This window comes from Phycodurus eques, chromosome 2 (assembly GCF_024500275.1).
Source record: "Phycodurus eques isolate BA_2022a chromosome 2, UOR_Pequ_1.1, whole genome shotgun sequence".
Taxonomy (NCBI): Eukaryota; Metazoa; Chordata; class Actinopteri; order Syngnathiformes; family Syngnathidae; genus Phycodurus; species Phycodurus eques.
Window position 1 is genome coordinate 4073681 of NC_084526.1, and position 15031 is coordinate 4088711.

A 15031-nucleotide genomic window follows, 5' to 3' on the forward strand; every position below is an offset into this window, starting at 1 on the left:
TTAAACCAAAAGACAAAAATGTATTAGTAGTTTTGAAATAAAGTTATATACAGTACAAATTAATCGCATAGACACACGCTCAAAAGGGAGTGTCGTATCTACGATGTCTACAGTGTGTGCTGAACATGCTGACTTCCGGTTTTTCTGTGTTGTGCTTTTTACGCGTTTCATCGCTAACTTCCATCCATCCATCCATTTTCTTTACCACTTATCCTCACTAGGGTCGCGGGCGTGATGGAGCCTATCCCAGCTATCTTCGGGCCGAGAGTCAGGGTACACCCTGAACTGGTCGCCAGCCAATCGCAGGGCACATAATAAACAAACAACCATTCGCACTCACATGAGTGCCCGGAGAAGACCCACGTAGGCACGGGGAGAACATGCAACCTCCACACAGGCAAAAAGTTGTCAGAAAAATACAGTACAGGTACCTGAAAAATCTACTTAAGTACAGTAACGACGTACAAGTACTTTTGTTATTTCCCACCTTTGCAAACTGTCATGTTTAGTTGCGTGTGCCTCCTTTTCTACCCACTGCAAAAAATGGATTTATAGGAAAGTAAAAAAAAAAGAAAAAAAGCCGTTTAAGGTAAATATATCTTATTTTAAGCCTAAAAAGAAAAAAATTATCTTGATCAGCAAATTTTGCATTAGAAAATGTATCTCAAATTTAAAAAAAGTAAATTTTCAAGGTCACAAGCGTTTGCATAAAATCCAGAACAGACTTTTTTTTCTTATTTTAAGATTGCACACTTCAATTAAAAAATTTCGGGAATTACACCATTTCAATGTTTTTGCATCACACACTAAATGTGAACGGCTCTGTAGAATCAGAACTACATGACCTATAAATGCATATAGCCTGAAAATATAGTTTATCCTATTTCATAAAAAGGTAGTCAAATATTTGCCATGTGGTACATCATGGTGGTCGGGCCTGCACCCATGGGGCCCTTTCGGGCTGTAACGTGGGTCCCCCATCCCATGGGCTCACCACCTGTGGGACGGCGCGTCAGGGTCAGGTGCAGTGTGAGCTGGGTGGTGGCCGAAGGAAAGGAGCTTAGCGAGCCGATCCCCTGCTATAGAAGCTGGCTCAAGGGATGTGGAATGTCACCTTTCTGGCAGGGAAGGAGCCCGAGATGGTGTGTGAGGTTGATACGTTCCGACTAGATAGTCGAGCTCGCCTCCACCCATAGCTTGTGGTCTGGTGCCAGTCCTCTTGAGAGGGGTTGCACTTTCTTCAACTGTGGAATTGCCTACAGTGAGAGATGCCGAGCATATGTGGGTATACTTATTGCCCCCCAGCTTTGCGCCTGTACATTGGGGTTCACCCCGGTGGACGAGAGGCCTTTGGGTGGGGGGACTGTTGTTTGGTGCCTACGCACCAAACAGCAGTTCAGAGTAGACTTTTGTGGTCATCACGGATTGTTCATTACGAACACCATGTTCAAGCATAAGGCTGTCCATAGTGGCACTTGGCACCAGGCCACCCAAGGTCGCAGTTCGATAATCAACTTTGTAGTCATGTCGTCGGACTTGCGGCCGCATGTCTTGGACACTGGGTTGAAGAGAGAGGCGGAGCTGTCAACTACTGATCACTACCTGGTGGTGAGTTGGCTCCGATGGTGGGGGAAGATGCCGGTTCGACCTGGCAGGCACAAACGTATTGAGAGGTTTTGCTGGGAACGTCTGGCAGAATCCCCTGTCAGAAGCAGTTTCAACTCCCACCTACGGCAGAACCCACATCTCGTGGGAGGCGGGGGACATTGAGTCCGAGTGGACCATGTTTTGCTCCTCCATTGCTAAGACGGCCGACCGGAACTGTGCCCGTAAGGTGGTCGGTGCCTGTTGTAGCGGCAATCCCCGAACCAGTTGGTGGGCACCAACAGTGAGGAATGCCATCAAGCTGAAGAAGGAGTCCTATCGAGCATTTTCGCCCTGTGGGACTCCTGAGGCAGCTGATGGGCTAGCCAACTGGAATGCAGTTTTGGTGGTCGCTGAAGCAAAACCCAGGCGTGGGAGGACTTCAGTTAAGCCATGCAGAAAGACTTCCGGATGGCTTCATGGAAATTCTGGTCCACCATCTGGCGTCTCAGGAGAGAGAAGCAGTACACCATCAACACTGTGTATAGTGGGGATGGGGCGCTGCTGACCTCGACTCGGGACGTTGAGTTGGTGGGGAGAATATTTCAAAGAACTCAATTCCACCAACACACCTTCCCATGAGGAAGTAGAGTCTGGGGTCTCTGAGGCAGGCTCTCCTATCTCTGGGATTGAGGTCACCGAGGTGGTTAAAAAGCTCCTCGGTGGCAAGGCCCCGGGGGTGGATGAGAGTCACCCGGAGTTCCTAAAGGCTTTGGATGTTCTGGGGCTGTCCTGGTTGACACGTCTCTGCAACATCGCATGGACATCGTGGACAGTGCCTCTGGCTTGGCAAACTGGGGTGGTGTTCCTCCTTTTTAAGAAGGGGGACCGGAGGATGTGTTCCAATGACAGGGCGATCACACTCCCCAGCCTCCCTGGTAAGGTCTATTCAGGGGAGCTGGAGCGGAGGGTCCGTGGGGAAGTCGAATCTCATATTCAGGAGTACCAGTGTGGTTTTCGTCCTGGCCGTGGAACAGTGGACCAGCTCTACACCCTCGGCAGGGTCCTCGAGGGTGCATGGGAGTTTGGCCAACCAGTCTACATGCGTTTTGTGGATTTGGAGAAGGCGTTCGACCGCGTCTCTCGGGGAGTCCTGTGGGGGGTGCTTTGGGAGTGTGGGGTACTGAACCCCCTGATATGGGCTGTTTTGGTCCCTGTACGACCAGTGTCAGAGTTTTGAGCCGCATTGCTGGCAGTAAGTCGGACTCGTTTCCGGTGAGGGTTGGACTCCTCCAAGGCTGACCTTTGTCACCGATCCATCCTTCTATCAGTACACCACTGATAGAAGGATGGCCACTGTGCTCTTAGGAACCTTCAGTGCAGCAGAAATTTTATTGTAACCTTGGCCAGATCGGTGCCTTGCCACAATTCTGTCTCTGAGCTCTTCAGGCAGTTCCTTTGACCTCCTGATTCTCATTTACTCTGACATGCACTGTGAGCTATAAGCTATAGAAAGGTGTGTGGCTTTCCCAATCAAGTCCAATCAGTATAATCAAAAACAGCTGGACTGCAATAAAGGTGTAGAACCATCTCAAGGATGATCAGAACAAATGGACAGCACCTGAGTTTAACATACGTGTGTCACAGCAAAGGGTCTGAATACTTATGGCTGTTTGATATTTCAGTTTTTCTTTTTTAATAAATCTGCAAAGATTTCTACAATTCCATTTGTTTCTGTCAATGTGGGGTGCTGTGTGTACATTAATGAGGAAAAAAACTGATCTTAAATGATTTTAGCAAAATGGCTGTAATATAACAAAGAGTGAAAAATTTAAGGGGGTCTGAATACTTTCCGTACCCACTTTCAGTGACACGGCACAAGCTTTTACATAGTATGCAGTATATATATTGTGTGCCCCTCGCTCGAGTAGCGTTATAACACGCTGCACAGAAAGTCTTTGCTGTGTGTGTTGGCTTGTCATATAGGCAAAAGTACAGATGGCCGTACTGCGTGGGTCTTTTTCGTCCATACTGCCCAGTGTATAATAACCGTAATAGAATCGTAGGTATATACAAGGAAATCCTCACTTGTGTGCGCTGCTTTCCGGCTGCACCATGGCGGCTGCGAGATTTAGTTCGCTTGCTGGCGGTTGAGGTCCTGATGGCCGTAGGAAAAATAGTTTGCACCGCAGCTGGTTTAGCCTTTACAGGTGTATCCAATGCTTTCTTCCAAGTCTTTCTCAAAACACGCCGGTTCGAAGTGATCAGCACGGAGTTTGGAATACTTGTTAGGCACCCATAGCTGATGACGTTTCTTCCCCTGTTGAATGACTTTCCCTATCCATAGGTCACGTATTCCTTTTTCAAATGGAAAGCCCCCCCCTAAAAAACTCTTGCCATTGCCTGAACCATTTGTACAATCAAATGCCACACAATAAACCATCGTGACGTCGCTAAATCATACGACAACAAATATACAAGGGCGGGAACAGCAGCATGGAACAACAGCACACAACGCCGAATGAACACGCTGTTTGGCTCGTGTGACGTCACAGTGCTGGATAAAGCCGAAGACAGGAAGGCGCTAGATGCAAAAAGCAGAAGGCACATTCTGCAGCATATGTTTTGATTTAACTGTATATCTGCTACATAATCACTTCAAAATGCCAGATGTGGTTTGTAAATGGGTTCTAGAGTTATCAAGAAACATTTTAACAACTTTCTCCTCTGACCTTTAACAGAATACGAAATAGCACAGCTAAACACAGTAATCACAATGTGTTGAACAGTGTCATCTCCTTGTTCCAGACTCTGAAAACAGTGTGGCTTTGCGGTGTTTGAGGACGCGCACAGGGAAATTTCCTTTGTTGCTGAGTATTTTTCATGTCTCTTATTTAAAGACTCAATCATTGTAAAACTTAGAACATTCTTTTTGTTTTTCGATTCAGCATTGTTCAATCCAAAGGAAATAGGAAAGGTCGCAAGCATGCTGGAGAACACCTGAAACATACTCCATCAAGAAGTGGAGATACCAGTTTGTGAGGCAGATTTTTTTCTTTTTTCTTTTCAACCTTCACTGAGGAATGTACACACTAGAAACGTAACAGGTTTACGTCCTGGCCGTGGAACAGTGGATCAGCGTCTCTAGTCCTGTCTATGTTTTTGTATTGTTCGTTCGTCTTTGGAGACATTACGTGACTTCATTACACAAAGGAAGACTTGCTAAACAGAGAGTCTACTCCAGACTTTCTTTCAGCAACTTTTAAATTTTTTTTCTCAGAGTTACTCCCCTGCGGAGAGGCTCTGATCTATGGCGCATGGAGGCGACGCCACAGTGGGAAGCGAGCCAGAGTGCAGGTCAAGCTCTGGAAGAGAGGATTTCGAATGCCGCTCCCATCAATTCACCTGGCAAATCTACGCTCTCTACCCAACAAAATGGATGAGCTTCATCTTCTCACAAAGACCAGTAAAGACTTTGGACATTCCGCTGCCCTCTGCTTCATGGAGACATGGCTATGGGAATGCGTCCCCGATGGCACCATAATGATTCCGGGCTTCTAACTACACAGAGCGGACCGATCAGGACTGCTGGAAAAATCATCTGTACCCCCTACCAACCATTGAGGACTTCCACGCTGCCAGAACTAAGACAAGAGCATGCAAAATCCTTTTGGCCCCTCCATATCCTGGTCACCACCTCGTCCCTCAGGTAGCCGCGATCGATCAATGCAAACTACAACAAGCAGACATTACAACAGCTTCTTCCCTCTTGCCATTAAATTGTTAGAGCATTCTGCATCATTTGCACAACTGTAATTTTATCAGCATTACCACATTACTGGTAACCTTTTATTGCTAAGTGACTCTCCGAAGCGTGTTTTTATGTCTCAAAAGTATTTTTTGTCAAAATTGCTTTGTATTGTTGTACTAAAGCAGCTCCAACCAACAGAGATAACTTCCTTGTGTGTTTTTGACATACTTGGCAAATAAAGAGGATTCTCATTCTAAAGGGTATATCAGAGTTCTCTCAACAAGTCTACATGAGCATTGTGGTCTTTGAGAAGGCGTTTGACTGCATCAGGAGTCACCAACATGGTGTCTGCAGGCACCAGATAGCCCCCAAGGTCCACATGGGTAGCCACTAGGCCTGTTCTAAAAATATAGGATGGGACATTGTGATTTCCTATTAATGCTATAGAAGTGATGATTTGAAAATACAAAGACTTTACAGAAATAAAACTGAACTAGAAATAGTTACTACTACAGCCATTGCAGCCTGGTTAAACTGGAAGGGGGATCCCTCCAGCTTGTTGTAAAAGGGAAGGCCACTTTATTTGGGAATTGTGGGTGAGGAGGAGCGCAGTGCCTGACCCGTCGTTTCCGAGGTGTGACAACTTGTGTCATGAAAGGAATGAGGCAAACACACATTATACTAAGTTACATAAAATAAATCGATTGGTTCTGTTACGTTTGTGCTCCCAATTATTAATTGTTTTCAAATAACAGCAAACAGCATAAAGCAATTATTAATTGTTTTCAAATAACAGCAAACAGCATAAAGTCTCTGCTTCATGTTTTTCCCTTTCATCTAATATTTTGGTGCTATATCTCTTTTTTGGTTTTTGGTTCACCAAGCCGCTGCATGGCTACTCTGTTAACAGGTTATGGGCCCAGAGCAACCCAGACGTAATCAGACTAACTCAGAGAAAGTTTTGACCACGTCTTCGCCACAGTACCATGCACCATGAGTAGACCAATGGCAGATACAAGCCGGTGGTCTCGCCTCTCGTTTGATGGAGACGAAAAAAGCTATCAAATATGAGAAGCAACATTTTTAGGCCACCTTTGTCTAAAAGGCTTGAAGTCGCATAAGAGCTGCGAGTGGATGAAGTCAAGAACACCAAAGCATATACTGAATTTTTAGATGACAAAAGTCTATCGCTGGTCATGCAAGAGGCAGCCGACGATGGGCAAAAGGCGTTTTCAGAGACTGCTACCATTTTCAGAGAGTACTACCAAGGTAAAGGAGATCCTCGTTAATCAGCTTTTATACCGAATTAACATAATTCCACAAGTCTGAGAGCGAAAGTGTGCTATCACAGCTTACAGAAATGCTGGTGAAAAGTCAAGTGATGGACTACTGGTAACTATGCTTCTGAAGGACTTGGCGAGTCCTTTAACCATTTGCAATCCATATCACAGACCGAGACTGCACAGGCCAAGTCACCGGCGAGATGGAAGGCCCAGAGTATGCCTTCTGAGTGAGCGAGTAAACGTGGGAGGCCTGATGGTCCACTGCGGGGCAACCTTGCATATTGTGACAGATAAGTTTAAAAGGTTTGATAAGGAGTTCCAAACCGAGACGATGCATGGAGCTGACTGACGGCACAAGATGCAAGGGGGTAGCAGAGCGCAGCAGAGAGATGAATGTGATGATCGATATATGGGAAGTTTAGATATGCAAATATGGCATGAAATTCTGGGGCATTGTAATGTTGTTGACATCTGATTCTCGAGCATGGATGGGCAAACTACAGCCCACGCACCACATCTGGCCCGTTGATCATTTCAATCTGGCCCGCTAAAGATTGGTACAGAATCGCCCAAATTATATCAAAATCATGACTACATTCATTTGACCTTGTCCTGTAATGCCGAGTGGTTCCACCAGATTGTGCGGTAATTTCCAGTGGTTCCACCAGGTTGTCCTGTAATGCCCAGTGGTTCCATCAGGTAGTGCCGTAGGTACAGTGATACATTGACTTTGACTTTGGCTGTTCGGTTTACTTTGCTACCGTTCTGAACCCTTCGTCAACTATGAGTGGGCCAAAGAAAAGAAAAGTTGATAGTGAGTGCCGAGTGTTTAATGTAGAATGGACTACTAAATACGTTTTCACTGAAGTCCGGTCAAAGGCTGTATGTCTTAATTTGTTAAGAAACCATTGAGCTTTCTACCAAGCATGCTGATTATGCTAACAGCCAATCAACGCAGGAACTGATGGCTACGGCTCAGTGGTTAAAATCAGGCTTGCAGGCTCAGCAAAACACCTTTATCTGACAAAATTCTATCTCAGCAAAACACCTTTATCTGACAAAATTCTATCTAAGATTCAGTCACACAATACCCTGAAATAGCGCCACGGGAGCTGCAGATGGAACTGATTGATCTCCAATGTGATACTGTCATAAAAGAGAAGTTCAACTCTCAAACTGGATGAGTTTTGCGCAGACAAATTTCCAAAAATCCGGAAGATGGCACAGAGGATGCTGGTGGTGTTTGGCTCTACATATGTGTGTGAACAGACTTTTAGTGTGATGAACACCAACAAAACATCCTACAGATCCCAGCTGAGTGACGACGCAATGGTCATTGCACCGGACTATTGCAATATTAGTCATTCAAACTGCTCTAAGTGCTAGAGGACTCTGCATCTTTTTGCACAATTGTTTTTTGTTAATGTCTTTATGTCTCCAAAGTGTTCTGTAAATTGACTGTCTGTTGTACTAGAGTGGCTCCAACTACCGGAGACAAATTCCTTGTGTGTTTTGGACATACTTGGCAAATAAAGATGATTCTGATTCTGAACACCTCAGATATGTTCTGAGAATTGCTACAACATAAACAAATACCAGACTTCAATACACAGGCAAAAAAAGGTGATCAACAAAACAACACTGTTCCCATTAAAAGTAAATCTAAGTATTAACACTGCAATGCTTTTTAATATATATATATATATATATATATATATATATATATATATATATATATATATATATATATATATATATATATATATATATATATATATATTTGTAAATATCTGGTTCTGGCTTGGCCCGCCTGTCAAATTTTAAAAGTCAATGTGGGCACTGAGCCAAAAAGTTAGCCCAACCCTGTTCTAGAGGTTATAAATGTTGTTGAAGGTATGAAACTTAAAGCTCCAATAAATAAACCTCCCCCATCCCCACTATACACAGTGAAGTTTGCACTAAGGAGGATTTTTTTTCCAGACTAGAAACAGAGATCGTGATGTTACACCTAAAACACCTCGAGAGCTAGTGCACACAGATTTTGCAGGACCAATCCAACCAGAGTCAAGAGATGGTCACAGATACTGTCACTGATGACTTTTTTAGTGCAGTGTTTGTCTATTTCCTACAGAAAAAAAGGGACACAGCACTTGCTACAGGGAAGTTATAGCTGATAGTCCCATATGGATAATTGAAATGTTGGAGATCTGATAATGGTACTGAATATACGGGGGAAAGTTTCCAGGCTCGACTAAATAAACACAGACAAGAAACATCAGCACCTTACTCTCCTCACTAGAATGGCACTGCTGAGTGCAATTGGCACACACTTTTTTTTTTTTATATGGCACGGTGCATATTAATCAAATCTAAACTGTGCAATTGTGAACTTATGTAGACGAGACTGCCGTTGTGGTGAGAAATAGATGTTTCAGTAACCGCACAATGAAGACACCAATCCAAGCATTGACAGGCACATGGCCCAACCTGACTAGAATGCAGAGATTTGGGTTAAAGTGTTATGCTTACAAACAAGACAAAACAATCTAATCTAAGGTGTGAAAAATGTGTTTTCATTGGATATTATAAAAAGAGTCCTGCATACAATGTGTACTTTCCTAAAACTAGTAAAGTATAGAAGCACAGCTTGATAACATTTGTGACAAACAAGGGAGTCGAGCAACAGAGACAGACTGACATAAATAGCACATCAGCCTGAGGTGAGCCACCAGCCTGAAGTGAGGCACCACCAATCACAGCCAGTAGAGGTCCAATGTGAGCCTGAGCCTAGACATTACCCTCTAAAGAGAGGAGGATGCCAGACAGATACAGATATCAGAATGACGACATGTATGATGAGAATAATGATCATATCCAGAGTAACAGACTACTATTATAAAATCATGAGTAACATACCCGTTTCTTTCACAGAAGCTGTAAAATCATAAATCAAGTGAGTAGGTCAATGCATTAGATGAGGAAATGCATTCTCTTAGGGAGAACCAAACAATTTACACTACTCTACACCTAGGGGCAATTTTAGAGTCTTCAGTTAAACTACCATGCTTGAGCCGTCACCTTATTGTGGTGGAGGGATTTGTGTGTCCCAGTGATCGTCGGAGCTAAGTTGTCTGGGGCTTCACGCCCCTGGTAGGGTCACCCATGGCAAACAGGTCCTAGGTGTGGGACCAGACAAAGGACGGCTCAAAGAGCCCTTATGAAGAAGACAAAATATGGACTCCGGTTTCCCTTGCCCGAACGCGGGTCACCGGGGCCCCCCTCTGGAGCCAGGCCTGGAGGTGGGGCTCGAAGGAATGAGCCTGGTGGCCGGGCCTGCACCCATGGGGCCCGGCCGGGAACAGCTCGAAAGAGTAACCTGGGTCCCCCTTCCCATGGGCTCACCACCTGTGGGAGGGGCCATAGGGGTCGGGTGCAGTGCGAGCTGGGCGGTGGCCGAAGGCGGGGACCTTGGTGATCCGATCCCCGACTACAGAACCTGGCTCTAGAGACGTAGAATGTCACCTCTCTGGCAGGGAAGGAGTGTGAGGTTGAGAAGTTCCGACTAGACAGTCGGACTCGCCTCCACGCACAGCTTGCCCTCTGGTACCAGTCCTCTCGAGAGGGGTTGGACTCTCTTCCACTCTGGAGTTGCCCACGGTGAGAGGCGCCGAGCAGGTGTGGCTATACTTATTGCTCCCCGGCTCGGCGCCTGTACGTTGGGGTACACCCCGGTGGATGAGAGGGTAGCCTCCCTCCGCCTTCGGGTGGGGGGACGGGTCCTGACTGTTGTTTGTGCCTATGCACCAAACAGCAGTTCAGATTACCCACCCTTTTTGGAGTCCTTGGAGGGGGTGCTGGAGAGCGCTCCCACTGGGGAATCCATCGTTCTGCTGGGGGACTTCAAGGCTCACGTGAGCAATGACAGTGAGACCTGGAAGGGCGTGATTGGGAGGAACGGCCCCTCCGATAAGAACCCGAGCGGTGTTCTGTTATTAGACTTCTGTGCTCATCACGGCTTGTCCATAACGAACACCATGTTCATGCATAAGGGTGTCCACACGTGCACTTGGCACCAGGACACCCTAGGTCGCTGTTCGATGATCGACTTTGTAGTCATGTCATCGGACTTGCGACCGCATGTCTTGGAAACTCAGGTGAAGACAGGGGCGGAGCTGTCAACTGATCACCACCTGGTGGTGAGTTGGCTCCGATGGTGGGGGAAGATGCCGGTCCGACGTGGCAGGCCCAAACGTATTGTGAGGGTCTACTGGGCGGAATCTGGCGGAATCCCCTGTCAGAAGGAGTTTCAATTCCCACCTCCGACAGAACTTTGCTCTTGTTCCGGGGAAGGCGGGGGAGTCCTATCGGGCCATTTTGGCCTGTGGGACTCCTGAGGCAGCTGATGGGTACCGGCTGGCCAAGCGGAATGCAGCTTTGGTGGTCGCTGAAGCAAAAACTCGGGCATGGGAGGAGTTCGGTGAGGCCATGGAGAAAGACTTCCGGACGGCTTCAAGAAAAATTCTGGTCCACCATCCGGCATCTCAGGAGGGGAAAGCAGTGCACCATCAACACTGTGTATAGTGGGGTTGGGGCGCTGCTGACCTTGACACAGGACGTTGTGAGCCGGTGGGGAAAATACTTTGAAGACCTCCTCAATTCCACCGACACGCCTTCTCATGAGGGAGCAGAGTTTGGGTTCTCTGTGGCGGGCACTCCTATCTCTGGGGTTGAGGTCACCGAGGTGGTTAAAAAGCTTCTCAGTGGCAGGGCCCCGGGGTGGATGAGATTCACCCGGAGTTCCTCAAAGCTCTGGATGTTGTAGGACTGTCCTGTTTAACACGCCTCTGCAACATCGCGTGGACATCGGGGACAGTGCCTCTGGATTGGCAGACTGGGGTGCTGGTCCCCCTTTTTAAGAAGGGGGACCTTAGGGTGTGTTCCAACTAAAAGAGGATCGCACTCCTCAGCCTCCCTGGTAAGGTCTATTCATGGGTGCTGGAGAGGAGGGTCCGTCAGGAAGTTGAATCTCAGATTTAGGAGGAGCAGTGTGGTTTTCGTCCTGGCCGTGGAACAGTGGACCAGCTCTACACTCTTAGCAGGGTCCTCGAGGGTGCATGGGAGTTCGCCCAACCAGTCTACATGTGTTTTGTGGACTTGGAGAAGGCGTTCGACCGTGTCCCTCGGGGTGTCCTGTGGCGGGTGCTTCGGGAGTATGGGGTACCGAACCCCCTGATATGGGCTGTTTGGTCTCTGTACGACAGGAGTAAGCGTTTGGTCCGCATATCCGGCAGTAAGGACTCTTTTCCGGTGAGGGTTGGACTCCGCCAAGGCTGCCCTGTCTCACCGATTCTGTTCATAACTTTTATGGACAGAATTTCAAGGCGCAGCAGAGGCGTAGAGAGGGTCCGGTTTGGTGGCCTCAGTATTGCATCTCTGCTTTTTGCAGATGATGTGGTTCTGTTGGCTTCATCAAGCCATGACCTCCAACTCTCACTGGAGCAGTTCGCAGCTGAGTGTGAAGCGGCTGGGATGAGAATCAGCACCTCCAAATCTGATACCATGGTCCTCAGTCGGAAAAGGGTGGCGTGCCTTCTCTGGGTCGGGGATGAGATCCTGCCCCAAGTGGAGGAGTTCAAGTATCTTGGGGTCTTGTTCACGAGTGAGGGAAGAATGGAACGGAAGATCGACAGGCAGATCGGTGCAGCGTCTTCAGTGATGCGGACTTTGTATCGATCCGTTGTGGTAAAGAAGGAGCTAAGCCGCTTCATCCAGCTCTTCCCCCCGGAAGAGCTGGATGAAGTGGCTGGGGAGAGGGAAGTCTTGACGTCCCTGCTAAAGCTACTGCCCCCGCGACCCGACCTCGGATAAGCGGTAGAAAATGGATGGATGGATGGATGGATATCTAACTCAAAATAACTTTGTACCGAACCAACTGACCAGCTGTCAACTGCGTTTACAACAGAGAAACAAAACATGATAATAGTAATTGTGATAATAGTAATAGTGATAATAGTTATTTGGATTGACTGGTGACAAGTCATAGGTGAGGCGGCACGGTGGGCGACTGGTTAGAGCATCAGCCTCACAGTTCTGAGGACTCGGGTTCAATCGCCGGCCCCGCCTGTGTGGAGTTTGCATGTTCTCCCCGTGTCTGCGTGGGTTTTCTCCGGGCACTCCGGTTTCCTCCCACATCCCAAAAACATGCATGAATTGGAGACTCTAAATTGCCCGGAGGCATGACTGTGAGTCCGAATGGTTGTTTGTTTATATGTGCCCTGCGATTGGCTGGCAACCAGTTCAGGGTGTACCCCGCCTCCTGCCCGATGACAGCTGGGATAGGCTCCAGCATGCCCGCGACCCTAGTGAGGAAAAGCGGCTCAGAAAGTGGATGGATGGATGAAGTCATAGGTGTACCCCAGTCAGTCACCCAAACGCCAGTCACCACGCACATGCCTGCATCACTTCAACTTTAAACTTACACTGATGACTATTTTTTACAATTAATATTCACAGAGGTGGCACGGTGACCGACTGGTTAGCACATCTGTCTCACAGTTCTGAGGACCGGGGTTCAAATCCCGGCCCCACCTGTGTGGAGTTTGCAGGTTCTCCCCATGCCTGCGTGGGTTTTCTCTGGGTACTCCGGTTTCCTCCCACATCCCAAAAACATGCATAGTAGGTTGATTGAAGACTCTACATTGCCCGTAGGTCTGAATGTGTATGTGTTTGTTTATATGTGCCCTGCGATTGGCTGGCGACCAGTTCAGGGTGTACCCCGCCTCTCGCCCGAAGATTGCTGGGATAGGCTCCAGCACGCCCGCGACCCTTGTGAGGAAGATGAATGAATAATATTCACAGATGTTTTTAACCTCAATGCTGTTATACATTAACAGCTCCAGTGTGTGTCAATTAGTGTTTTAACGATTCATTAATTATATCGATGTATCGATTTATATTCTTATGATCCAACTGGATGAATCCGTGCTTGGCAAGTTCGCCAAACAAAAATATATCAATTTAGCTTGTTTTAAAAGATAATTCAATTGTATTGATACTAGGAAATAACACGGCAGACTTTATTTGGAGACGTGTATGTGTTATATTTCCAAGAACGTTTGTAATTCCTTTAACTTCGCTTTATTTTTCAGTAAGCACACAATTAGCAAAATGGGACTTTCTTCATCCATCATCATTTTTCTTCCTTGTTTCCTTTTCTACTACACCCCACATCTAGTCAATCCTTTCCGTACTGCCCCTAGTGGTTGGATGAGACACCACAGTATGTGTTTGTGTTGCTTTGTAAGCACTTTTATTGGTTTAAGATGTCAGTATGTCTGGTGGATTGCAGATTAGTAAGGATAGCGTGTGCGTATCGCAGCACTCACCCTGCACGTTGAAGCCTATCAAGGTTGCTAGCTTAGTTTAGCTTGCTCGCCGCTACTTTGTGACACAAAAAGAGGAGTGCTTCATTTCTAGCAATTAGTATTTGATTGTTTAGAACAGGGATTCTCCAACCAGGGACACCTTGCAGTGGATACATTTTTTAAAGGACCCCCTCATAATTGTAACAACAATTGAACATATATTTTTCTGGAAAAAACTGTCAGAACAAGTAAACTCTTACTTGAGATAATATAAATAACAGTAAGTTGTTGTTATACCCTTTCCCCTTTGTTTTATTGCAAAGCAATACAAGTAAATTAAGAAAATCTTTATATTTAATAACCATTATTAATTTTACCTGGTTCCCTTACAAGAAACAACAGGAATCTAGGAAATTTCACCTGGACTGTCCTGTATGCTGGTCTTTTTATTTCACAGTCACACTTGATGAATTTGTGGCTAAAAAGTCACTGAATTGTTTTGGATCGTATTGTTCTAAATTAACCAATATCGTTCTTCAATCGAATCGGTAACCATGAATCGTGATATGAATTGAACCATTGCTAAAATGAATAATTACACCACTAGTGTCAATGAACCTAGACCTACCTGGTACCGGAGGGTTTTGTTGTGGCAACTGGAGAATTGTTGCTCCATGAATGAGTCACTGAAGAGTGCTGCCATATTGTTGTGCTTTAAAGAATGTTAAAATTGGAAAGTAAAAGTCATTATTCTTTAATTGTACAATGAAAACTGACATGTAGTATGTCTTTAATATTGTAAATATGTGGATGGAGACTGTTTTCCTGGCACTCACTTGGCTTGGGTTAAAGTCCAGTGCAATGCTTTGCAGAGGGGGAACAGGCTGATGTTGATGTTGGTGCTGCTGCTGGCAGTGACGCGCCTGGTCCACTGCATGCTGCGATTGCTGGTAGAGTGGATAAGGAGGGGGTGGCTCCCTTGGTGTGTTGCTGGTATCTAAAGGAATTCCCTATATAATACAAAGAATGCCAGATTGGCTCACGAGTGG

The 15031-nt window shown here is 46.3% G+C and overlaps 1 protein-coding gene across 3 annotated transcripts in view; it reads right to left on the minus strand.

Moving 5' to 3' along the window:
• The window catches only part of crtc3 (CREB regulated transcription coactivator 3), a 118924-nt gene that overhangs the window by 16680 nt on the left and 87213 nt on the right, over positions 1 to 15031 (minus strand). For all 3 annotated transcript variants that reach the window (XM_061664388.1, XM_061664379.1, XM_061664370.1), the window contains 2 exons: positions 14819 to 14992; positions 14611 to 14694 (listed from right to left, as the gene is read on the minus strand). In XM_061664388.1, the coding sequence (XP_061520372.1) occupies positions 14611 to 14694; positions 14819 to 14992 (258 nt within the window). The remainder of the gene's footprint in view (positions 1 to 14610; positions 14695 to 14818; positions 14993 to 15031) is intronic.